Raw genomic sequence first — 24,516 nt, 5'->3', positions numbered from 1 at the left:
CCTTCTTAGGGTTGGGGACAGAAGAATGTATTTATCTGTGAACAAGTGAATTTCTATTTCCATTTTGGAACAATATGCACATTTATGCAAATGTTTTTAATTAGGATACTGTTTAGTCAATAGATATTTTATAGATTATAAGTGGGAAATGTTCCTTTTAAGAAATGATTAACATTAAACTGATCACAATATTATTTGTTGTATTTTGCAGGATTTCGAGCTGTCAGTTTTACTTTGCACAACAGAGATCTTCTAAGTACAGTGTTAGATATTCTCAATGCCTGCAGTTTATCTTCTGAGCATGTCCAAACCTTGAGTGCAAATGCGAGTTCTCAGCCAAGAAAAGAATCAAAAAATACATTCTACAGGACTATTAAATGGGATAAGACCTATTACTCCTTTACTGGATTCAAGGACCCTGAAGAAGAACTAGAACAAGCCCAGAGAGTTGAAACTACTCTGATGTATGTAAAAGTTATTATTCATCTAACTATTTTGCAGCAGAACAAAAATCCATTATCAAGGAAAGATGATGAAAATGCGAAAAAATAATTTCCTTAAGTCACGGTATTTTTTATAAATCATAGATATAATAGTTTCTCAGCCTGGAGAAACCCACATGTTTGATTTCTTTTAACTCTGAAATTTCTAGAATCTTCAGGGATTCAAGAAATTTCGAGGCTCTAATCTCCTCCCTCCAGACTGTAAGCTCATTGTGGGCAGGGAACATCTCTACCAACTCTGTTATCTTGCACTCTCCCAAGCGCTTAGTGTAGTGCAGTGTGCCCAATGAGCACTTAAAAAATACTATTGATTCATTCATTAATTTATACTGTGTGCGGAGTACTCAGAATACTCAGCGCTTCTTGAGTACACCAATTATACAACAAAAAACAGTCACATTCCCTGCCCACAACTAGCTTACAGTCTAGAAGGGTAGGGGGGACAGGCATCAATATAAGCAAATAAAATTATAGGTGTGTAAAGATAAATACATGTATAGATAAGTATAGATAAGTGCTGTGGGGCTGGGAGAGGGGGGAAGAGAAAGGGAGCAAGTCAGAGTGACACAGAAGGGAGTGAGAGATGAGGAAAAGTGGGGCTTAGTCTGGGAAGAATTGTTGGAAGAGATGTGCCTTCAATAAGGCTTTGAAGGGGAGGAGAATAATTGTTGGATTTGAGGAGGGAGGGAGTTCCAGGCCAGAGGCAGGACATGGGCTAGGGATTAAGGGTGAGACAGGCAATATCGAGGCATAGTGAGGTTATTCATTCATTCATTCAATTGTATTTATTAAGCACTTACTGTGTGCAGGGCATGATACTAAGCCCTTGGGAAAGTAAATTCAGCAATAAATGGTGACAGTCCCTGCCCACAGTGAGCTCACAGTCTAGAGGTGGGGAGACAGACATCAATGCTTATAAACAGTCATCAATATAAATAAATAAAATTACAGCTATATTCATAAGTGATATGGGGCAAGGAGGGGGGAGAAGCAAAAGGAGCAAGTCAGGATGACACAGAAGGGAGTGGGAGATGAGGAAAAGTGGCACTTAATCTGGGAAGGTCTCTTGGAGGAGATGTGCCTTCAGTAAAGCTTTTAAGGAGAGGAGAGTAATTGTCTGGCAGATTTGACTACAGGAGCAAAGTGTGCGGGCTAGGTTGTAGAAGGAGATAAGTGAGGTGAGGTAGGACTGGGCAAGGTGGCCGAGTCCTTTAAAGCCAATGGTGAAAGAGCTTGTGTTTGATGTGGAGGTGGGTAGGCAACCACTGGAGTTTTTTGTGGAGTGGTGTGACATGTCCTGAACGTTTCTGTAGAGAAATGATCCGGGCAGTAGAGTGAAGAATGGACTGGAGTGAGGAGAGACCGGAGGCTCGGAGGTCAGCAAGGAGGCTGATGCAGTACCCAGGTGGGATAGGATGAGTAATGTGGGAGCAGTTTGGATGGAGAGGAAAGGGCGGATTTTAGCGATGCTGTGAAGGTGGGACTGACAGGATTTGGTGATGGATTGAATATGTGGGTTGAATGAGAGGACTCAAGAATAACACTGAGGTTACAGGCTCGTGAGATAGGAAAGATGGTGGTGCCGTCTACAGTGATGGGAAAATCAGGGCGAGGACAGGCTTTTGGTGGAAAGATAAAGAGCTCTGTTTTGGACATATTAAATTTTCTGTGACGGGAGGATACAGATGTCTTGAAGGCAGGAGGAGATGCAAGACTGGAGAGCGGGAGAGAGTTCAGGGCTGGAGATGTAGATTTGGGAATCATCCGTAGAGAGGTCGTAGTTGAAACCCGTGGGAGCAGATGAGTTCTCCAAGGGAATGGATGCAGATGGAGAATAGATGGGGACCCAGAACTGAACCTTGAGGGACCCCCATAGTTAGGGGGTGGGAGGCAGAGAAGGAGACTGAGAATGAATGGCCAGAGAGATAGGAGGAGGACCAGGAGGGGACAGAGTCAGTGAAGCCAAGGTTGGATAATGTTTCCAGGAGAAGGGGGTGGTCTGCAGAGGTCAAGGCAGCCGAAAGGTTGAGGAAGATTAGATGGAGTAGAGGCCGTTGGAGTTGGCAAGAAGGAGATCATTGGCCGCCATTGAGAGGAAGGTTTCAGTGGGGTGAAGATGATGGAAGCCAGATTGGAGGGGGACAAGGAGAGAATTAGAGGAGAGGAATTTGAGACAGCGGAGGTAGATGACTCACTCAAGGAGTTTGGAGAGGAATTGTAGGAGGGAGATGGGACGATAACTGGAGGGAGCCATGGGGTCAAGGAATGGGGTTGAATGTGCAGGTACAGGGGGTGATTTTTGAGAGGAGGCAGGAGATCTCCTCTGGAGATACTGCTGAGAAAGATAGTAGAGTTGAAGAGGGGGTCAGAAGGGGGAGGGACTGAGGAGCGGCAGCGACGATTTTAGAGAGCTCACACCAAACTGCTTCAAGGTTTTGGTAGTTTAGTAATTACAAAAGAAAAATATGCAGAGATGACTTTGCTTTGCTAGGAATCTAGATGTCTTAAAAATCAAGACTTACAAAAATATTAAAATAATTATCTATAATTTTTCATCTTATCAAATGTGTATTTTTATGGAAAGGTAAAAACTGAAGTTAAAAGTTGAAAATATTACATTTTCATGTGACATTCCATTTTATTTTTCTTTCTAAAATGTCCACACCATTTTTATGATTGAAAATATTGTGTCCGTTTCCCTTAGATACAGCTGCAGACAGTTCAAACAGTAGTATTGTAATAATGATCAACTGAGTGATATGTATATACACACACACATACCAAAGCCCTAGACCCTGCTTTAATACAGCTGAAAACCTCCATCTAAACGTCTCAGTTTACATCAATTAGTGGAACTTGAGGAAACAAAAAACAAAAGGAAGCACTGAGAAGAACGCATTGTGGAGAGGAGATGCCGAAAGCACAAAGAGAAACAATAGTTCCAAACACATCCCCACAGTGAATTCACTAGAGGGTCACACTTTTGTAAGGGACACCACCTTTCAACTGGCTGGGATTTAGGACAAAAAAAGAATATCCACTCCCTACCCCACCCAGCATAGAAGAAAATGTCTGGCTTCCTTCCTTCATACCTATCTGGCTTTCGCCATTCAATGTTTCAGACAAGTACCTGTAAATTATATGAGTCCCCTGCCGTTGCTCTGGAAAAATAGCACAAGGCTGATATGTTTCCAGGCAATTTTTTCTACCCGGGTTGGGCAGCCACAGTAAGATGTTAGGGGTGCTGAGAAATAATAATAGTAATAATAATAATGGCATTTGTTAAGTGCTTACTATGTGCCCAGGACTGTTCTAAATGAAAAGAGAAGCGTTGCTCTTCCAGGGAAAAAAAAGGTGTTGGTACCTACAGAGAAGCCTCCCTAACATCTTACTGTGGAAAGAGCCTGGGCTTGGGAGTCAGAGGTCATGGGTTCGAATCCTGGCTCTGCCACTTCTCAGCTGTGTGACTGTGGGCAAGTCACTGAACTTCTCTGTGCCTCAGTTACCTCATCTGTAAAATGGGGATTAACTGTGAGCCTCATGTGGGACACCCTGATTACCCTGTATCTACCCCAGTGCTTAGAACAGTGCTCTGCACTTAGTAAGCGCTTAACAAATACCAACATTATTATTATTACTATGTTTCCCCTTATTTCCTCTGAAGGAATATTGAGAATTAGCACAATCAAAAAAGTTTGAAAAATCTATACAGTTTTGGGCAATCGCTGTAAACCAAACTGTATTCTTCTTTATACTTTTTCAGTATAATATGCTTCTGTAAAATGGGGATTAAGACTGTGAGCCCCATGTGGGACAGGGACTGTGTCCAACCCGATTTGCTTGTATCCACCCCAGCACTTAGAACAGAGCCTGACACATAGTAAGCCCATAACAAATAACACAGTTATTATATAATGTTACAAATGGTAGGTAGTGTTTGAAATCTAGCCCTGTACCTGATAAACATTCATTCATGCCATAGTATTTATTGTGCGCTTACTATGGGCAGAGCACTGTACTAAGCGCTTGGAATGTACAATTCGACAATAGAGACAATCCCTGCCCATTGACGGGCTTACAGTCTAGTCAGGGGAGACAGACGGACAAACACAAGACAACTTAATAGCAGTAAATAGAACCAAGGGGCTGTACACCTCAGTATAGAGCTCTATTTAGTGTTTTGAAATTTTCTCAGACACAGCTCTTCTCTCTGTTAAACACAGCCCCTCTGATTTTTTGGTTGAAATAACTCTTGCCTTCCACTGCTTTTCTCTATAATGATCTTTGTGCTTTTACTTGATTCTGTTATTTTGAAAATTGCCACTTCATCATTTGACAAATGAAGATCTTTCCATAATTCCTCATTTCTTCTCTTGTTTTCTTTTGTAAACTTGCAAAGTCATTTTGTAATTCAGATTCTGCTATTCAAGTTTGACATGGAAAATATTTTAAAACATTGATTTTTACCTTTTTTTAACATGGTTTCTTCAAAAGCAAGACGGTTCCTCCCCCCTTTTTTTTCTGGGAAACTGATATTTTGTACTTTTGCTCTTTATCTTCTGGTACTCCATTTAACCATTAAAGTGCTTCATAAACTCCTCCTGGTAGTGTCAATTAAATGAGTGTCTCCTTAACGTCATGGGTTCTAATCCCGGATCTGCCACTTGCCTGTTATGTGATCTTGGGCAAGTCACTTCACTTCTCTGTACCTCATCTGGAAAATGGGGATCGAGACTGTGAGCCTCCTGTGGGACAGGGAATATGTCTAACCCGATTTGCTTGTATCCACCCAGTGCAGTGGTTAGTGGCTCATACAGAGCCTAGCACATAGTAAGTGCTTAACAAATACTGTTATTATTATTATTAAGCATGTCTAGTACTTTGGTGGAGGTTATTGAGGCTGCTCTTTTTTCCCTTTGTATTCTAGACTTCCTTCAGCCTTGTTTTTCTTGAAACTTGAAAACTTATCTGTTGGAAACATATTTCTCCAATCATTGACTAAATCAATCAATCAGTGGTGTTTACTGAATGCTTACTGTGGGCAGAGCACTCTACTAAGCACTTGGGAAAGTACAACGGAGTTAGTAGAAGCGACCCCTCCCCATGAGGAGTTTACAGTCTACAAAATAAAGCATTGAAGTAGTTAAATAACTTATTTTTCATTTTTAAAATTCCACCTACCTAGGTTATTCTTAAATATTTTCCATGATGTGTTGGTGGTTACTTAAGCAATAGGAAGATTTAAAAGTGATGGATTGACTGATTTGTTAGCACAAAAGCAGAAGTGTCTCAGATGGGTTTACTAAGAAGTACTTGTTAATTAGGGATTTGGTATGTATGAAAGCACTTGTTTTACCTTTGAAACTACTTTAAGTTTAGTTATATTTGCCTTTTAGCAGTGAAGTTTTTCCTCTTCACAAAATATAGATGGATTTTGATTTTTATGTGTCTCTATTTTCTCTTTTTAGTTCCTGGCTAGGTAATAATGAAAAAAGTGCTATAAAGAAGCTGAAGAATAGTTTGCCACTGAGGGGAGAACTAGACCGTTTAAAAGATGAACTGTCTCATCAGCTGCAGCTCTCAGATATCAGGTAACAAAGTACAGTATAAGAAACCTAATTTGGAGGTCAAGTTAAGCTATTGTGTAGGTAATGTTTCCAGAAAGGAAAACTTCACCTTTAGCTACCCCATTTTCTAACTGTTCTTCAAATATGTTTTCCCAAGTTTTATTTCAATTATTAATTTAGAATAAGAAAAAAGGTTGGTCAATTTACTGTATTTAAATCTATTGAAAAAAATACCTTTGCAAGGAAAATGTGTTCATATCAAATAAGGAATAAATATGCAGTAGTTAAATAGAATTCAAATCCATTCCTTCATCTCATCCCTGACACTGTACCTTTTTCCTCCTAAAGGCACTTGCTCTCACATTCCACCCCTCCATCACCGCTATCTTCAATCTCTCTCTCTCAGAAGACTCTTTTTCCCTTCTACCTTCAAACTTGCTCATGCCCTCCCCCTTACTATAAAAATCACTTTCTCAATCCCACTGTTCCCTCTAATCATCACCATATCTCTTTGCTACCATTCATATCCAAGCTTCAGGTATCTGCTGCTTTCACTTCCCTTCCACCAACTCTCCTCTTCATTCATTAATTCATTCAATAGTATTTATTGAGTGCTTACTATGTGCAGAGCACTGTACTAAGCACTTGGAATGTACAATTCGGCTCCTCTTGATTCACTATACAGTTTTCAAGCTAATCACTTTCCCTTTCTACTTCACTACACAGTCCTCTTTAAAGTCACCAAGGATCACCTTGTAGCCAAAGCCAATAGGTTCTACTCCACCCTAATAATCCTTAGAAGAAACATGGTTTAGTGGAAAGAGTACGGGCTTGGGAGTAGGAGGAAGTGGGTTCTAATCTCGGCTCTGCCACTTGTCTGCTGTGTGACCTTGGGCAAGGCACTTAACTTCTCTATGCCTCATCTGAAAAATGGGGATTAAGACTGTGAACCCCACATGGGACAATCTGATTACCTTGTATCTCCCCCAGCGCTTAGAAAAGTGCTTGGCACATAGTAAGCACTTAACAAATACCATAATAAGTATTATTATTATTATTGACCTCTTGGCAGCCTTTGACACTGTGGACCCCTTCCTCCTCCTCCAAGCACTCTGGATCAGATTGGACTCTGGGCTCTGACCTGACCAGCTATGCTGTAATGAAATAGTCTCAGAGCCTTGATGAAATTTTCAGAGCAACTAGATTTTCTTGGTAATTTCTCAAGTCTGGATTTACTGATGTTATCAGATGCTTTTTAGAGCATGTTCTAAGCCCTTGAGAAAGTACAACAGAGTTAGTGTCCATTAACTGTTCCTTCAAGTATATTAAAATCTAGCAGGAGAGAATATCAGATGTTAAAGGGAAAATATCCAAGTTTATAAGTGCATTAAGGTTACGAGAGGACCCAAGTATTAAGATGGTGCAGAAGTGAAAGCACAATTTGTCAGAGTGGTATTGAGTAATTAAAGTAGTCAAATGCCCTGAAAATGTGACTTTTCTGGCATCACATCCAGGAGTGTACTCACCCTAGTCAAAAAACCCAATTTTGCAGTCCTGAGTACTCATCAAGGTAAGAGAGGAGGTGAATCTGATACTGGCTTGTGGAGATTGGAGAGTCACAGATGCTATACTTTCCAGCTTTAGTCAGCTTTTGCTTTTGGCATTTGTTTGTTCAGAAATGCATCTGCCATTGAAAATTACGTTTCTCCCCAGCTAGTGAAAAGTATTAGCTTTCCCCCTCACTTATGCTCAGATTTAGATTCCAACTAAAGAGAGTAAAACTGTGTTTCAAAACCATATACTGTACTTGAACAGGCAGTATATGCCCTGTTATCCATTTTAATACAGTGTTTCACTTCTTCCTAGAAGATTAAAGATCGTTAAAGATATTCTTCACCTAGCATTTTTATGCATCTGATAGATTCTTATTATTTCTGAGAAAACTATTTCTTCCCTTAATTGACTCCAATGCTTGGGACAGAGGGACAGGGAAGAAAATAAAAGGATATGGCTAGGAAAATTGAATCGCAGTGGTTTGTCTAGCTCCATCATAGCTCTTTGACTCATGTATTTTAAGAACCCATAAAGGAATGAAAACTGATTCATGCACCACTTTGCAAACATTCGAACCAGCATTATTAGGTCTGAATATCAGGCAGTCCTTCTTTAACAGTGGCACACAGAAAACGTTCACGTATAACTAGGTAAAGAAATGTTTATATTTTAGGTAACATTAAAAAATGTACTTTGATTTATTTCTGATTTGAAAAAAAAAAACAAGTGCTTTTATATAGACATGTGAACCTTAAAAATATTCAAAAGTGTATGAACATTCAATTAGATCTTTTCCCCCCAGTTTTCCATTATTTCTAATACAGAAGGGCATATAATGTAATGTGTATGCAATTCATTTTATGACCTACAAGCTGAGGAGAATGTAATAAACTTGCTTTTGAGTCTGACCAGTGAAAGGATACAGTTAAAATGAAGGGAAATAATGATTCATAAATAATCTTGAAGAGAAATTAATGGCATTTTCTTTCACATAATTTATTTCCCCCTCTTCCAGTAGTGAAATATATCTTAAACTTTATTAACTTTAGTGGCTTTATGTTGTGTGTGTGTGTGTGTGTGTGTGTGTGTGTGTGTTATGTAGAATCCTCCATACACTCCAGTCTGTAAAAGAGTTTAGATTCCATAAAGTTTCCATTTGAATTCTGGAAACCTTTTCCCTGCAACTGGTTGGGGAGGTGAATTCAGATCATGTTACAGTGCATTTTTTGAAACAGTAACTATTTACCGTATAATACTATCCTTAAGATTCTGCAGTTTCAATCAATAGTATTTACTGAGTGCTTACTACGTGCAGAGCACTGTACTAGTAAAAAGTACAATGCAGTAGAGTTGATAGACACGGTCCCTGTCCACAACGAGCTGGATCTTTCTATCCCTCCTCAAACCCCATCCTCCTGCCCACCCATCTCTTGCCCTAGTGATCATCATGTACTTCCTTGATAAAATTGAAATCACTAGGTTTGGTCTCACTGAAAAAAACTCCCGTCCCTTTCTCCTCCCTTCCACTCCCTCAGCAGTATCTCAAGAGGAGAGTTCTCACCTCCTCACAAACTCTACTTCTCAACCTGAGCCACTCACCCCATCCCTTCACACCTTATCGAAAGAGTTGCCTCCTCCCTTCTTCTTTCCCTGACCACAGTCTTCAACCAAGCACTTTCCAGTGACTTCTTCCCCATGGCTTTCAAACATGCCCATGTATCCCCATCCTAAAAACTCCTCCCTTGACCCCACGGCATTCTCCGGCTATTGTCCCATCTCCCTCCTACAATTCCTCTCCAAACTCTTCAAGCAAGTTGTATATGCTCACTGCTTCCACTTCCTCTCCAACAGTCATATTCTCGACCCCCTGCAATCTAGCTTCCATGCCTCTTCACTGTCTTATCTAAAGTCACCAATGACCTCCTTCTTGCCAAATCCATTTGCCTCTAGTCCCAGCTAATCCTCCGTGACCTGGGAAGTCCTCCTTGACTTGGTGTGCCTTGGCCTAGTGGAAAAAGCAAGGGCCTGAGAATCAGAGGGCCTGGGTTCTAATCCAAATCTGCCAACTTTGTGAACTTGGGCAAATCAGTTAACTTCTCTGTGCTTCAGTTTCCTCAACTGTAAAATGGGGATTAAGTGCCTGTTCTCCTTCCTACTTAGACTGTGAGTCTCATGTGGGACACAGACTGTGTCCAACCTAATTAACTCATACCTACCCCAGTGCTTAGAACAGTGTTTGACACTATTAGTTAGAGCTTAACAATAACATTTAAAAAAAACATTTAGTACAGTACTCTACACAAAGTAAGCACTCAGTAAATAGAGTTGATTGAAACAGCTGGTGAGGGCAATAGGCATGGGAGTCAGTGTGGATGGAGAAGTATTGTTAATATGGATTATTGCTTTCACTCTGTTGGACAAGTTACAGAGGCTCCCATTCCCTTATTTGTATAGGTGGCAGAGAAGCTGGGGGATTGCTCATCGATGTAGCCAACTACACAGTTTAAGTCGTTTAGCTCAGCAGAACCTGGAAACACTTAAAAATGCTAAAGGTATATAATCTTCTTAATATTACATTCTGATCATTATCTTGTAATACCTAATGTGAAAATAAAAAATTCCAAAAAATTGAAGATTGAATATCTTAACCACGAAAAATTGGAAATCTTTGTCCAAGACTTTTGACTTAGTTTCTAAGTATGTTTTCTGGAAAAAAAAAAAGAATCCATTTTTTCAATATAAATTATGGATAGCAGAATGGCCTAGTGGAAAGAGGACTGGCTTGGGAGTCAGAAGACCTGGGTTCTAATTCTGGTTGTATAGTTTACCTGCTGTGTGACCTTAGGCAAGTCACGTAATAATAATAATAATTACAGTATTTGTTAAGCGCTTACTATATGCCAAGCACTGTTCTAAGTGCAAGGTAATCAGGTTGTCCTATGTGAGACTCAAAGTTTTAATCCCCATTTTACAGATGGGGTAACAGAGGCACAGAGAAGTTAAGTGGCTTGCCCAAGGTTACACAGCAGACACGTGGAGGAACCGTGATTAGAACCCATGTCCTCTGACTCCCAAGCCCAAGCTCTTTCCACTAAGCCATGCTCCTTCTCTGTGCCTCAGATCCCTCATCTGTAAAATGGGATTTGGTATCTGTTCTCTCCTACTTAGACTGTGAGCTTCATGTGGGACAGGAACTGTGTCCCACTTGATTATTTTATCTCTCCCCCAGCATTTAGTACAATGCTTGGCACATAGTAATAGCTGAACATAGACCACAGTTATTATAATAAATGGTCAAAACTTCATTAATTTTAATTCCAATATTCCTTGTTAATAAATACACAGGGTTTAACATGATTGTAAATGTGGCATCTTGAAAATGAAGCTGCTCTTGAATGGAACTAAAGGATTTATGTGTTATTATCAGGGCGAACAGTGATGTTTACAGACCGCTCAGGGATGAGTGCAGTAGGACATGTGATGCTTGGAACAATGGATGTCCATCACCACTGGACAGAAGTAAGAAAAAACTTAAATACAGAATTAACTGTTTTAATTGTATCTAAAGAATAATGTTACATGAAGCATTGCTATTACCTTGGTAAAATCAAAATAAATGTTCTGGATGCCAAAGAGGCATATGCAAGTATTCCTCACTCTGTTCTATCATGCAGATAATTTGATCTTCTCTGTCTCCTCAAAATTGTTTTCCTTCTTTGAAATTCGGCTTCTTTTCATGTCTTAAGAGCTTTATTTTATAGCATGTTGAAAAGGCCCATTCCCTATTTCAAAAACTGGCCTAACTCAGAGGGTACTTTCTGGGTTACTCCTCCCTATGCCATCTCAATATTAAATGACAAAACAGGACCACAAACAATGAAGTTCTTAAAGGGAAACTGAAAGCAAGGAAGAGGATGATTCCCCTGACACCTCAAATTTTACCTGTCCAAAACAGGACACCTCATCTTCCCACTCAAACCCTCCCTCCACCATGTCTTTCCCACAATTGTAGACAACACCACTATCTTTCCCTGTCTTGCGAGCCCATAACTTGGGCATTATCCTTGATTCATCTCTCCCATGCAACCCACATATTTGATCTGCCACCAAATCCTATTGGTTGTTCCTTCATAAAATCTCTATGATCCACCCCTTCTTCTCCATCCAAAGTGTTCCCAGACTGTTGCAAGCACTTATATCGCACCTTGACTACTGCATCACTGATCTCCCTGCCTCTTGTCTCTCCCAACTCCAGTCCTTACTTTACTCTGCTGCCAGATTATTTTTTTGAAAAACTGTTTAGTCTGCTTCTCCCCTCTCCTCAAGTACCTCCAGTGATTGCTTAACCACCTCTGTATTAGACAAAAAATCCTTACAATTGGCTCTAAAGAACTTACCCCCTCCTGCCTTACCTCACTGATTTCCTTCTACAGTTCAGCCTGCACACTTCGCTCCACAAATGCCAACCAATTCTCTGTACCGCGATCTCTTCTGTCCTGCTGCCGACCCTTTCCACATGTCCTCCCTCTAGCCTGGAACTCCCATCCCCTTCATATCTGACAGACTATCACTCTCCTCACCTTCAAAGCCTTACTAAAATCACATCTTTTCCAAGAGGTGTTCCCTGACTCCCTCTCCCCTCTGTGATGCTCACACAATTGGATCTGTTACCCTTTAAGCACTTGATATTCACCCCACCCTCAGCACTTATGTACATTTCTGTAATTTATTTTACATCTGTGTCCCCCTCTAGATTGTAAGTACTGGTAGGCAGGGAGCGTGTCTACCACTCTGTTTTATTATTAATAATAATTATTACTATTGTTATGGTATTTGTTAAGAGCTTACTTTGTGCCAGGCACTATATGAAGCTCTGGGTTGGATGCAAACAAATCGGGTTGGACACAATCTCTGTCCCACCTGGGGCTTAGTCTCAATCCCCATTTTACAGATGAGGTAACTGAGGCACACAAGTAGCGGAGCCGGAGTTAGAACCCATGACCTTCTGATTCCCAGGGCTATGCTCTCTCCACTATGCCATGCCGCTTCCCCTGCTATGTTCTCCCGAGCACTTAGTTCAGTGCTCTGCACACAGTAAATGTTTAATAAATACCACTGATTGATTGATTGAAGGAGGACAGAGGAAAAGTTTTAAGGACACAGTAAAAGAAAGCCTCAGGCCATGCCTCATCTCACCTGAAAACTGGAAATCATTTGCTGGCTTTGGACCAGTGTGGTGCACTGCATTCTAGAAAGGAGTGGCTATTTTTGAGCTAAAGTTCCATAAGGAACTTTAGAGATGCAGCGTGGCTCAGTGGAAAAAGCCTGGGCTTGGGAGTCAGAGGTCATGAGTTCGAATCCCAGCTCTGCCACTTGTCTGCTGTGGGACTGTGGGCAAGTCACTTAACTTCTCTGTGCCTCAGTTACCTCATCTGTAAAATGAGGATTAAAACTGTGAGCCTCACGTGGGACAACCTGATGACCCTGTATCTACCCCAGCGCTTAGAACAGTGCTCTGCACATAGTTAAGCGCTAAACAAATACCAACACTATTATAAGGAATGAGAAATAAAGGGGCAAAAGAGAAAATAGTGCCAGGAGCCGCAAACACTTAACATGAGAATACAAAAGGACAGCATTTGATTTTGCTCCATGTGGCCAGAACTGTGGGTCCCACTTTAACCTTCTCAGTCATACTTACAGGTGAATTTCGCTCTCAGTGGTGTCTTTAAATACAAAGGACTACTATACTCCTTGTTCCTGGCAATCAGAGTTCCATCAGCCTATAGGAATCACCCTTTCCCTCCTTAAGTTATTCCCGACCGTAGTCACCAAGAGAGAGGGTGAATTTCCTATAGGTTTTGCGGGTAAAACCTGTCCAACCTTTATGGGTAATAATAATAATACTAAGAAAGCTTCCGATTTAATGGTCTTAAGTTACCAGTCATTCCAGGATTTTTTTGTTCTCACTGTACCTCTATGTTTTAGGGCTAGTACTTTAATTTTAGTGCTCAGTCAGTGAAATGTGCATTTTGTTACTTCTTGTTTCTGTAAACAAGAAATATAATTGCTTTTCTGAGAACTAGCTAAAATTACATTTTTTTACTCATCACCATTTAAATCATATAAAGCAATTCAACATAACTTTTTTATAAAAAAGAGGTTAGAACTCTTTTTTAAAAAATACAGTGCCTTTTTAATATACTAAGACAGTTGCCCAAAACACCTATCATACTCTTCCTTTTACTCGTAGAGAGTGCTCCTAAAGTAAAATTTGAAAGAAAATCTCATATTTAATATGAAAACAATTATTATATTTGATCATTGCACTGTAAGTTGTTCACCACAATTTTCTGTGAAGATAAGCAAACTTTTTCTTTAGACCTCTTTTAAAAAAACAAAAAAGATTCTAACTAGGAAACTCTATGCAAGTCTCTAAAGATGATTAAATTTAGGAATCCACATTATTAAACAGTGACTGCAAAAAATTAACTTGCCACATTTCATTTCTGATGCTGTATATTACAATTGTATAATTACGAAAACTATGATTTTCCATTTTCCTTAATTATGGTATTTTAAATGTACTATTTTTACACATATTCAGTAATTAATGCCATCAGTTGTAGATGCATAACGTGCAATTTTCAGAATTAATTTCATATGTTCTCTAATTTTTCCTGGAATTTCTGCTTTTAGTTTCTATGTTACAGGAATAATATGGTTTTCCAACTCAAATCTTAACTTCTCTGGTGCTCAGCTACCTCTCTGTAAATTGGGGATTAAGACTGTGAGTCCCATGTGGAACAGGGACTATGTCCAACCTGATTAACTTGAATCTACCTCATTGCTTAGAACAGTGCTTGGCACACAGTAAGCACTTAAGTACCATAATTATTATTATTATTGTAACTGAGTTCTTCCAAACTTAGCAAGTACTATAATTATTATTGTGATTGTAGCTCAGTTCTTCCAAACAGGAAAACAGTTATTCCATAAGCATTCAAATGATACTGCCACAAGGTTAGCCATGTGCTGGGGCAAAAAACATTTTTGGTTATCAGAGTGTAATTTTCATAGGCAGAGTAATTTGACAAATAAGCTTAGATTTTTTTTTCTACACATATTCTGCATCCAAATGCTCATATATTGAGTACCCAGGTGTTGTCTATCATCCCAGCCCCACAGCATTTATGTACATATCTGTAATTTATTTATATTAATATCTCCCCCTCTAGACTGTAAGCTTGTCGTGGTCAGGGAATGTATCTGTTTATTGTTATAATCTACTCTCCCAAACACTTAGGACAGTGCTCTGCACAGGGTAAGTGCTCAATAATTACAATTGAATGAATGAGTGAATGAATAATGTTTTGGCAGTGTGAAAGCCTTTGCTAATATCCAAAAGCAAATGCGTATTTAATGTTTCTTAATGGAACACATTATCTGATTCCATTGTCAATACTGCCAAAAGGAAATTGGAAAACAGGATCTGCTCTTGATCAACTCAAAAATATATGATTAAAGTGGATAAAAATCATGGCCCATAGTTTTGAGAACACTCAAAAAGCCATTACAGGTTTTTGTAGTAGTTACTGATCATTATTTGGTAAGTTCCTTGAAGACAGGGATATGTGTACTTACTCTTTTGTACTCTTGCATCCACATAGTACAGTGCACATAGTAAGCTCTTATTAAATACCATTGATTGATTAATTGATTATACTAGAATAACTTTAAGCTACTTTCTTAAGCCAGACAGAGTCAAAAGATCAGGTTTAAGATTGAAGTAGACTATAAGCTCGTTGCGAGCAGGGAACGTGTCTGTTGTGTACTCTCCCAAGCGCTTAGTTCAATGCTGTGCACAAAGTCAGCACTCAGTAAGTATGATTGAATGAATGAAGTAATCTGTTCTACCCATTGTACACTTCACAAGTGTCAGTTATGCATTATCATGTTGTAGATAATTGTGAATGAAATTTAAAAGATTCCAAGGATATTAGTATGTACATATGGGACATTAGTACTAAATTTGTTGGTTTTCCCCATATGAAGCCTGGCACTAACATTTTGAAATGTTCTATAGGGTTCCGATTGTGCTCATATTTTGAGGTACATGCCATAAACTATTGTGATTATATTTTTAATTCAAAAATTAATTAATTAAAAGTTATTGACTGAACACTTGTATGCAATGTGTACTCTTAGAACAGCGCTTGGCATGTAGTAAATGCTTAAGAAATGCATTCATTATTATTATTATTACTCTGAGTACTAAATGCTGTGAAAAAGTATGAGGATAACAATTCATAATCTGTATTTTATGTTAAGATGATTAAATTTAGGGATCCACATTATCCTGCTTCTTCTGTTTCTATTCCACTTACCTGGTATTTTTTTTAAGTTGGGTTTTTCTTTTTAACAAATAAATCATTTCACCTTATTGCTAATTTCCCAATATGCCATGAAGTTTTTAATCCTTTTGTAACACAAAACTAATATAGTATTTTTCATATGCTAGATTTTTGAAAGGCTGCCAAGTTATTATGACCTTCAGAGAAAACTGATGCTGTTAGAAGACCAAATAAGCCAACTTCTCGGAGGTATGCAAGTAGTATATATTGAAGAACTGCAGCCATTATTGACAATTGAAGAATATTACCCTATTATTGAGTGTTTCTATCATAGACTGATTAGCAGTAGAATACCTTTTCACCCTCGAAGCCTGCGTGGTTTACAGATGATTCTCGACAAGTAAGTGTATATGTAGGTAATTTTTTTTTTCTTTCTCATAATGCCCTTCAGTGTATTTATTAGTTCATTTTTTAAATGGTAGAATATTATCATTGTTCATTGATTCATTTGTGTTTTAATAGTCCTGATTATTAAAAAATTTGCAATACTATTGGGTACAATGGAAAAAAAATTGCTTATTAAAGAATGGTCTTTTTTGTCAATTTTAGATACATACTGCCACTTGCTGGTCAAAATCAATGCATTACAGACAGCTATAAAATCAAAATGTTATAAGCTTTCAATAATCTTTCATCTGAACAAATTATACATCCTTTTATGCAGCAAGTCTTTTCCAAAGAGTTCTTTTTTAATTTTCACTTTAATGTGGGGGGTTCTTTCTGGTGCTTCATTGCTCCTCATTTAAACTTGAGTTCTTATTAAAATTTAATCAAGAAAAAAATTACTCTTCCTTTAACAAATATGTCTTTACAGTGACAGATATGCTCCAAGCTTGCATGAATTTGGGCATTTTAACATCCCAGTAACAAACTGTGATCCAGTATCCCTCCAGTGGTTTATCCTTACCAAAGCACAACAGGCAAGAGAGAACCTGAAAAAAAAGAAAGAGTAAGTACTTTCAGATGTCTGTTAAACTCTGTGAACCAACCTGTGGATTTTTGAAGGTTGAAAAGCCATTTTAAATGATGGAATATATAATTATATAAAATATAAATATAATTTGATAGAGAAATTATGAGACTAACCACTTTTAGAAATGCCATTTTATAGTATTTGATTCATTCTTAGTTGGTAAACCTTAGAATGATCTAAGAGCATTTGTTGCTGTAAGCACTAAAAAATTGCTAGGAATTGGTACAAATTAAAATTTAACAGGCTCTTGCAAAGACAATTTATAATCCAAAAAAGTAGGCATACTACAAATAAGGCTATATTATGAACGTTTCTCTCTCCACATATCAGTAGATAGGTAAATGGATATGTGGCTTTTTTATCACAGGGGGCTGGGATGGCATATGAGCCCTGTCTGGCTCATAGTCAGTCCCTAAACCACAGGTTTTTTTTATAGTATTTGTTAAGCAAAGTGTGCCGGGCACTCTACTAAGTGCTGGGGTATATTAGTTTGGACATAGTCCATGTTGTCTTAATCCCCATTTTACAAATGAGATAACTGAGGCAACAGAGAAGTTAAGTGACTTGTCTGAGGCTACACAGCAGACAAGTGGTGGAGCTGGGTTTGGAACCAGGTTCTTCTGATGGCCTGGCCTGTGCTCTATCCACTAAGCTATGCTGCTTCTCTGTGTGATTGGTTGGCAGTGTTATTGCATGGGGCTCCAGCCCTCAAGATATGTAGTGAATCATTGATCGAATGACCTTGGAGGCATTGCGTGGCACGAAAGGAAATATATTACTCAGGGGTTAATCAAACAAAGACAGTCCCTGATGTCTAGAAACTTCCATTCTAAGAAAAACTCTGTTGACAGTGATAACAGAGGTACGCCATAGCATAGCAGAAAGAGCACAGGACTGGTAGTCAGGAGACCTGGGTTCTAACCCCAGCTCTGCCTCTTGCCTGCTTTGTGATCTTGGGCAAGTCATCTCTGTCATTTTCCTCATCTTTAAAATGGGGATTGAATTCCTTCTCCTTCTCCTTTCAGCTATGCACCCCATGTGGGACAGAGGCAGTGCCTGATCTGATGACCTTGTATTTACTTCAGCACTTAGCACAGTGCTTGGTACTTAGTAAGCAAATTCCACCATAATTTTTTTTTATTAATGGAGAAAATGAGATAAATAGTACCATAGGAAAAAGGACTTTTGATTAAAATAATTATTTTACTTTTATTTCTCCTGCTTGAAATAATTCTTCTTGTCAAGATGTCAAGATACTGTTGATGTTTGCTTTTGCAGTGCTGGCAACAGGGGTTGGTACAGTGAGCTTGATCTAATGAGTAGACAGTACGAATCTACAGAGGTCCGTAAGGATTCCATGAAGATAGTTTGGCAGATGTGTCTGCTCTACAGTAATCAAGTCCTATATTTTTTTAATCACAAAAACTAATTCAGAAATTTCCACAATTTTAAATGGTTTGAAAACCACTGGTCTATTTTGGAACAAAAAAAAACTTCCACTGCTTATTGTGAAAGAGTCACACAGGATGTGTAATTGTGTGCCCAAGTACTATGCAACAGTTTTTTTCCTTTTTGATAGTTGCTTCCTGTCTGTAAAGTGAGGATTAAATACTTGTTCTTCCTCCCCCTTGGAATGTGTATGATTTGATTGTATTGTATCTACCCCAGTGCTTAGCACATAATAGGTTCTTTACAAATGTCACAATCATTATTACAGTTATTATTCCATCTAAAAGTTCTTGCTTGGTGAGGGTCATGGGATCAAGGGAGGGTTTTATTTTTACTATGGTGGGGACTTTATTGTGTTTTGAAGGCAGATGGGAAAGACCCACTGGGGAGAGAGAGGTGGATGATAGCAGTGAGGGATTAGAGGAGAGTGGAAGCAAGAGATTTTTGGAAGTAAGAGGAATTGGGTAAGAGGTGCAAGTAGAGGGAATGAATTTTAACAGTCAGATCTCTTCCTGAGAGAAAGTAAGAGAAAGAAATAGAAGTTGTTGTAGAGTGGTAAGGAGGTGACCGTGCCTTTGGGGAATTCTCTCCTGAAGTTTTTGAATTGATTAATTCAAGCATATGTCAGTGCTGTTGGGTGGTTGAGGTGGGATGCAGCACTAGGTCAGTGGAATTAAGGGGCAGAAAAAAGTAGATGGCTGAGGGTGGGTGGGGATCAAAAGCATCATCAATATGGATGTAGAAGTCACCAAAAATTAGAGTAAGAGAAAGGATATGGAGTGGGAAGGCAAAAGAAGCATCAAAATCAGCAAGAAATGAGAAAGTGGAACAATGAGGGCAGCTTCTGAGAGACCAATAAAAAGTTTTAGTAAGCTGATGAAGTATTTGGTGCTCACAGTGCCTACCCACAGGATTGCTAAGGCATTTATTGTATAAATAGAGCTGAATGTCTTTTCCACACAAATTTATAACTCATAAATATTCCAATAAATATTACAAGTTCAGTGATATTAGATATATATGATACATATCCAGCAGTGGCCTGGATAGAATCAGTTGGCAAGCTGGATGCAGCCACTGTGATGTATTTTGCTCCCAGCTCTTGGGGAAGCATGTGAACTTGCGCTCTGTCCCTTTCCCTCTCCTCCTCAACTCCCTGGAAAGCAAAAGCCAAAAAAAAAAACCATGTCATCTGGTGTATTCTTCGAATGCCATGCAGTGATGAAGGAACAGCTCAATAAAAATTTGGAAATGCACAGAATACCTGTCTGTTTGGCTTCTAACACTCATCATTTGGTTTAGTTAGGTTCTGACAGGTTCCTCCCATGTGAAATTGAATAGTTATATTGGATACCAACCGCAGCAATTTTAAAAAGCTTTTGCTGTAAACTCAGGATGGAAAATTTTTTGGCTACATTTTGGGTAGAGCTTTGTCCTTTTCCACCTCTCTTCCTCTTCTCTCTACCCATTCCTTCTCTATTATTCATTCAGTTTCCAGATACAGGTTCTAACTGTGTGAAATGTCTTAAATTGTCTTCAGAAGAAAAGACATTGCTTTGGATTATTTTTTTCTTGTTCTGAGTGTTTAGTATGGTTTTTTATATGCACTTTAGTAAGACCCAAGCGGTTAGTATGTTTTGCCTATTGAAACAATTTAGGTATTTTCTGTAAGAAGAAGAGATAACTGATATATTGATCGATATTGTTTTTAATTTGACCAGTGCATCTTCCATTCAATGTTGCTGATTAAAGGATTATAAATCGCAAATGCTCCTTAGGCTACAACTAATAGTTTATTTTACTAATTTAGCTATAACCTGTGGCCATTTTCTTTTATTATATCAGGCTTATGTTGATGGAAAATGACTTGATCAGCACTTCCACGGAGAAATTTTCTCTGAAGAAGCTTTATAAGGAGCCCAGTGTTTCCAGTGCACAAATGGTAGACTGTTGTAAGAGGTTGCTGGAACAATCACTTCCATATTTGCAAGGCATGCACCTCTGCATTTCACATTTTTACTCAGTTATGCAGGATGGAGACCTTTGCATTCCCTGGAATTGGAAGAGTTGAGTAGCCATCTCATAACATAAGAGCTTCTGTATTTTTGTGTAAGCTAGTGAATGGAAATCAATTTTACAGTAAATTTATTTAAATCTGCATCTTGGATACCATATTACAGTATTAATATACCCCTTACCAGAATTGTATTTGCAATTACTACTTGGAAAGTCGAATTTGTAATAGAAAGTTTATTGAAAAATGTTTTTCCAAAATCCATTCACATCTTAGAGTTTCCAAAATGATCTTCAAGTTGAGCATGGAAGTATATTTTTGGGTGGGTGACAAAACACTGAAAAACTCTTCAAAAGAAAAATGTTTTATTTTTGTACACCTGAATTAATCATTTTACGGTTTGGAAGTATAAATGTATATGTATACACCTGTGTGGGCCTACCTATATTTCTAAACATATATTATATATATATTGTCTCTAAAGATTGTCGGTGAAGTGCATGTTAGTCAAAACAGATGACTGAATCACTAATTTTGAATTGGAAACCCAAGTTAGAATTAGAACAAAGCCAAAGTAATATATTTAGTATTATTAGACTTTGCCATGGTGCCAGTGTTTATAATGATAATATACTTTACACTTAAGAATTGAGTTTTCATTGTGACCTAAAAAAAATTGAGGGTTTCCTGCCTTTTTTAAAGTAACATTGACTTAAGTGTAAATACTTAGAATTAAATCACATCAAGTGATTCAGACTGTTTTCTTGGGAATATAGACCTACTTGGGGAGTAGAGCAGATTCCTTCCCTTAGAGCAGCCCCACTGTGTGAAGCTGGCTGCTCTCCTTGTCTAGAATCTTCTAAAGTCCTCAGTTCCATCCCCCCAAATCTCAAAATCGCACCTAACTGTATAGATCTAGTCAAGGTGAATTGCCACACTTTCCTCACCCTTAGGGGTGTAGCTAGTATCCCCATCCCTGCTGCTGGGAGGGGTAGTTTACTTTTGAGGTGGATTACAGCATAGACCGAGGCACACATATTTTAACCGCTGTCTGCATCTTTCTTGCCTCCCCCTCTAAACTGGGAGCTGGGGTAGGGACAGGACTCACACATAAAGCAAGAAGATTATGAAAACTGGGTAGGGTGGATAAATTGCTCCTTTGAGCACCTCCCTCCTCCCTTACACCTGTGGCACCACCAAAACTTCTGCCCACTCAGGCAGCAGCGAAAAGAAAAGATTCACAAAACAGTGAGTCTGCCCACTCTAGATTGAGTGATTTCCCAGAGAAAACATTTAGAATCCCAAGGCAGTTGGGTCAGACTTATTACCTGCTGCTAAGCTGTTTTTCTTGGCTACCACTATTTAAGTGGTGGGCAAATCAGAGTTTGGGGCTCACAGTTTTCAGGGCCTTGCTGCTGAAGAAATTGAAAAGGAAATTCATGCTTATATTCAATTAGAATGTGGAAATCATTATAGTCTCTGAACTTATTGCAAATGAAATTTATTTGAGACTTGAATCCATATCTTTCCATTAGAATAGGTTAAGCAAAAGGAAAAAAGTATGTTAAACTCTTGGTTTAAAGATATATTGATTAGTGAAGTTTCTTAGAATGTGGTGCAAACTGTTCTTTTGCATTAGTAATTACACTAAGAATATTTATTTCTCTAATAAATACCTGTTGTGGGAAGCTACTAACCAAACTCAATATGAAAAGGTGGTTTTTTTAATAAATAATCTAAATAAATTGCCATCTTGACCAATAACTTTAAATAGCAAATTTTGGCCTGGATAGTAACACTAGCAAAATTAGCAGGAGAAAATATCGGTGAATTTGTTTTCAACTGAGGGTTAACCGCAGTATTATACAATAAAAAATAAGTGGCTAAAACTTATAAATGCCTTCCTTGATATTCTGTACTAACAGAAGTTAATAACCATGGAAGAAGTTAGAGTGTATTTTTATACGAATACTCTATAAACTGGCTGAAAGCCATGAAGAGTCCCTCCTTCTCTCTACCTGTTGTTTGCAACCATTTAGGTTTTTACTTTTCCCCACTAGTTTATTACTCTTCTTTCCCTTCTCAGCCATACCTGCTCCTTGAAGACACTCTCCTTTTTCAGCCTTCCCATTAAGCCTTTTGCCCTGCTCTGTTCTACTTGTTCTGCTCCCAATGCTAACTTCAGGCCTGACATGATCAGTTAAACGTGTGTTCAACCAATTATCTTGTATCTATCCCAGTGTTTAGTGCAGCGTCTGGCATTGTAGTAATATGGTAAATAATTAAGGCTTCCTCTCTTCCCTCCCATCTTCTCTGCTGCTGGCTCAGTTGAATGGAACATCTTATAAATAGTTTGCTTTGAGTATATGCCTGTGTTTGAAAGTGAGTCTAAAATGGCCCTCTAACTATCCCCTCACATCCTTTTATCAGATCAGTCACTTACAAATTGAAATTTTTGTCTGTCTTATGGTTTTGCCTCTGGCTGTTAGTTGCTCTGGTGGCATCTTTGGTTTTAAATGTTTAGTATCTTGTTTATGTATTTGCAAGATGTTGAAGTGTCAGCTGTGAATCTTGACAGTGCTCTAGATGTCACACAACAACAAAAAATCTCAAATTAGTGGTTGGATGGTTTGCATCTACAAATAAAGGTTACAGAATCATTTCCTGTGTAAGAAAAATATTGTTTCATTTTTGGGTCTTTTTTTAATGAGGGAAAAATTAATGACTTTGAGTTTGTCTTGTACCTTTTTGGATTTTCAGGGAAAATTATATTCTTTTTGACACCTTCATTTTTTTCTTACCTGGAGCTGACTGTAAGGAGGCCTCCATCAATAAATGAATTTGGAACAGTGGTTTTTTCAACTTAAAGACGCAGCAGAAGTAACAATCTGAGGAACACTTACAAATGGGGAGAGTTTCAGAAGGTTTGATAAATATACTTGAGAAAAGCAATTTTTTTCTTTTTTTGTTATTGTTTTAGTTAAATAGCCCCATCTTATTCAACGACCAAGGTTAAGTACATATTACTTGGGTCTCTTTGATTGTAATTTTTCTCTTTTTATGTGTTTACCAAATTCATCCCACAAATTCCTCCAGAATGGACTGTTTGCAAAGTTTAGAATTCAAGGGCTAGCAGGGTCCTACTAAACCAAGCCATTCATGAAAGACTTTTTTTTCCTTTCCTTAAAGATTTCCAAGTATGAATTTTTCCCAATATCCCTTCATTGTTGATTCCAAAGTTTTATCACCCTGCTAGTGCTGTCAGACCCTGTTAATAAGAATGTTATGATGGTAAAACTGAGGTAAGAGACTGAAGGGGAAGTAGAACTGTATTTCCCAGAGTCATTTGGGAGTGAGCTAATCAGCCAGCCAGGTGGAACCTTTTAAATTCAGAAAAGAAAACCTCTCTTCTTCCTGCCAGCTGGAGAGCAGACTGAAAGCCTTACAGAATATACTGCCCTATGTGCTTGTGACTTGTGAGTAGATACATTTTGAACTTTTTCTGTTTGCTGTTTCTTATAGTAGTTTGCTTGTATGTTTTTAATATGGTAGTTTTTAATTCTTAATATTATGAAATTAAGTATTTACTATGTGTCATGCACTGTTCTAAATGCTGGGAGAGATAATAATAATAATGATGGTATTTGTTAAGTGCTTACTATGTACCAAGTACTGTTCTAAGCACTGGGGTAGATACAAGTTAATTAGGTGGTCCCATGTGTGGCTCAAGTCTTCATCCACATTTTACAGATGAGGTAACTGAGGCACAGAGAAGTTAAATGACTTGCCCAACATCACACAGCTGTCAAGTGGAGATGTGGGATTAGAACCCACAACTTCTGACTTCCAAGCCCATGCTCTTTCCACTAAGCCACGCTGCTTCTCCAATATAAATTAATTAGATCTGTCGCAGTTCCTGTTTCTGTGTATGTTGAGTAGCCTACTGGGAATAGCATGGGACTGGATGTTAGAGGACCTGGATTCTTGTCCCAGCTTTATCACCCATCTGTGGTGTGAATTTGGGCAAGACACTTAACTTCTC

At 38.5% G+C, this 24,516-nt stretch overlaps 1 protein-coding gene across 3 annotated transcripts in view; it reads left to right on the top strand.

Annotated features, from left to right (window-relative positions):
• TCAIM (T cell activation inhibitor, mitochondrial) overlaps nucleotides 1-23,152 on the top strand; it is a 44,107-nt gene extending 20,955 nt beyond the window's left edge. For 2 of the 3 annotated variants that reach the window (XM_029070864.2, XM_029070865.2), the window contains exons 5-11: nucleotides 212-464; nucleotides 5,972-6,094; nucleotides 10,079-10,176; nucleotides 11,052-11,143; nucleotides 16,146-16,378; nucleotides 16,853-16,987; nucleotides 20,306-23,152. In XM_029070864.2, coding sequence (XP_028926697.1) covers nucleotides 212-464; nucleotides 5,972-6,094; nucleotides 10,079-10,176; nucleotides 11,052-11,143; nucleotides 16,146-16,378; nucleotides 16,853-16,987; nucleotides 20,306-20,531 — 1,160 coding nt within the window. In that variant the 3' untranslated portion in view covers nucleotides 20,532-23,152. Of the gene's footprint in view, nucleotides 1-211; nucleotides 465-5,971; nucleotides 6,095-10,078; nucleotides 10,177-11,051; nucleotides 11,144-16,145; nucleotides 16,379-16,852; nucleotides 16,988-18,289; nucleotides 18,632-20,305 lie in introns of those variants that run through there. The other variant, XM_029070866.2, reaches the window with a different exon arrangement.
• The last annotated feature ends 1,364 nt before the right edge of the window (nucleotides 23,153-24,516 follow it).

The sequence above is a fragment of the Ornithorhynchus anatinus genome, chromosome 8, assembly GCF_004115215.2.
Source record: "Ornithorhynchus anatinus isolate Pmale09 chromosome 8, mOrnAna1.pri.v4, whole genome shotgun sequence".
Classification (NCBI taxonomy): domain Eukaryota; kingdom Metazoa; phylum Chordata; class Mammalia; order Monotremata; family Ornithorhynchidae; genus Ornithorhynchus; species Ornithorhynchus anatinus.
The sequence above is the reverse complement of the archived record's forward strand: the minus strand, read 5'-3'. Positions and strand labels throughout refer to the sequence as shown.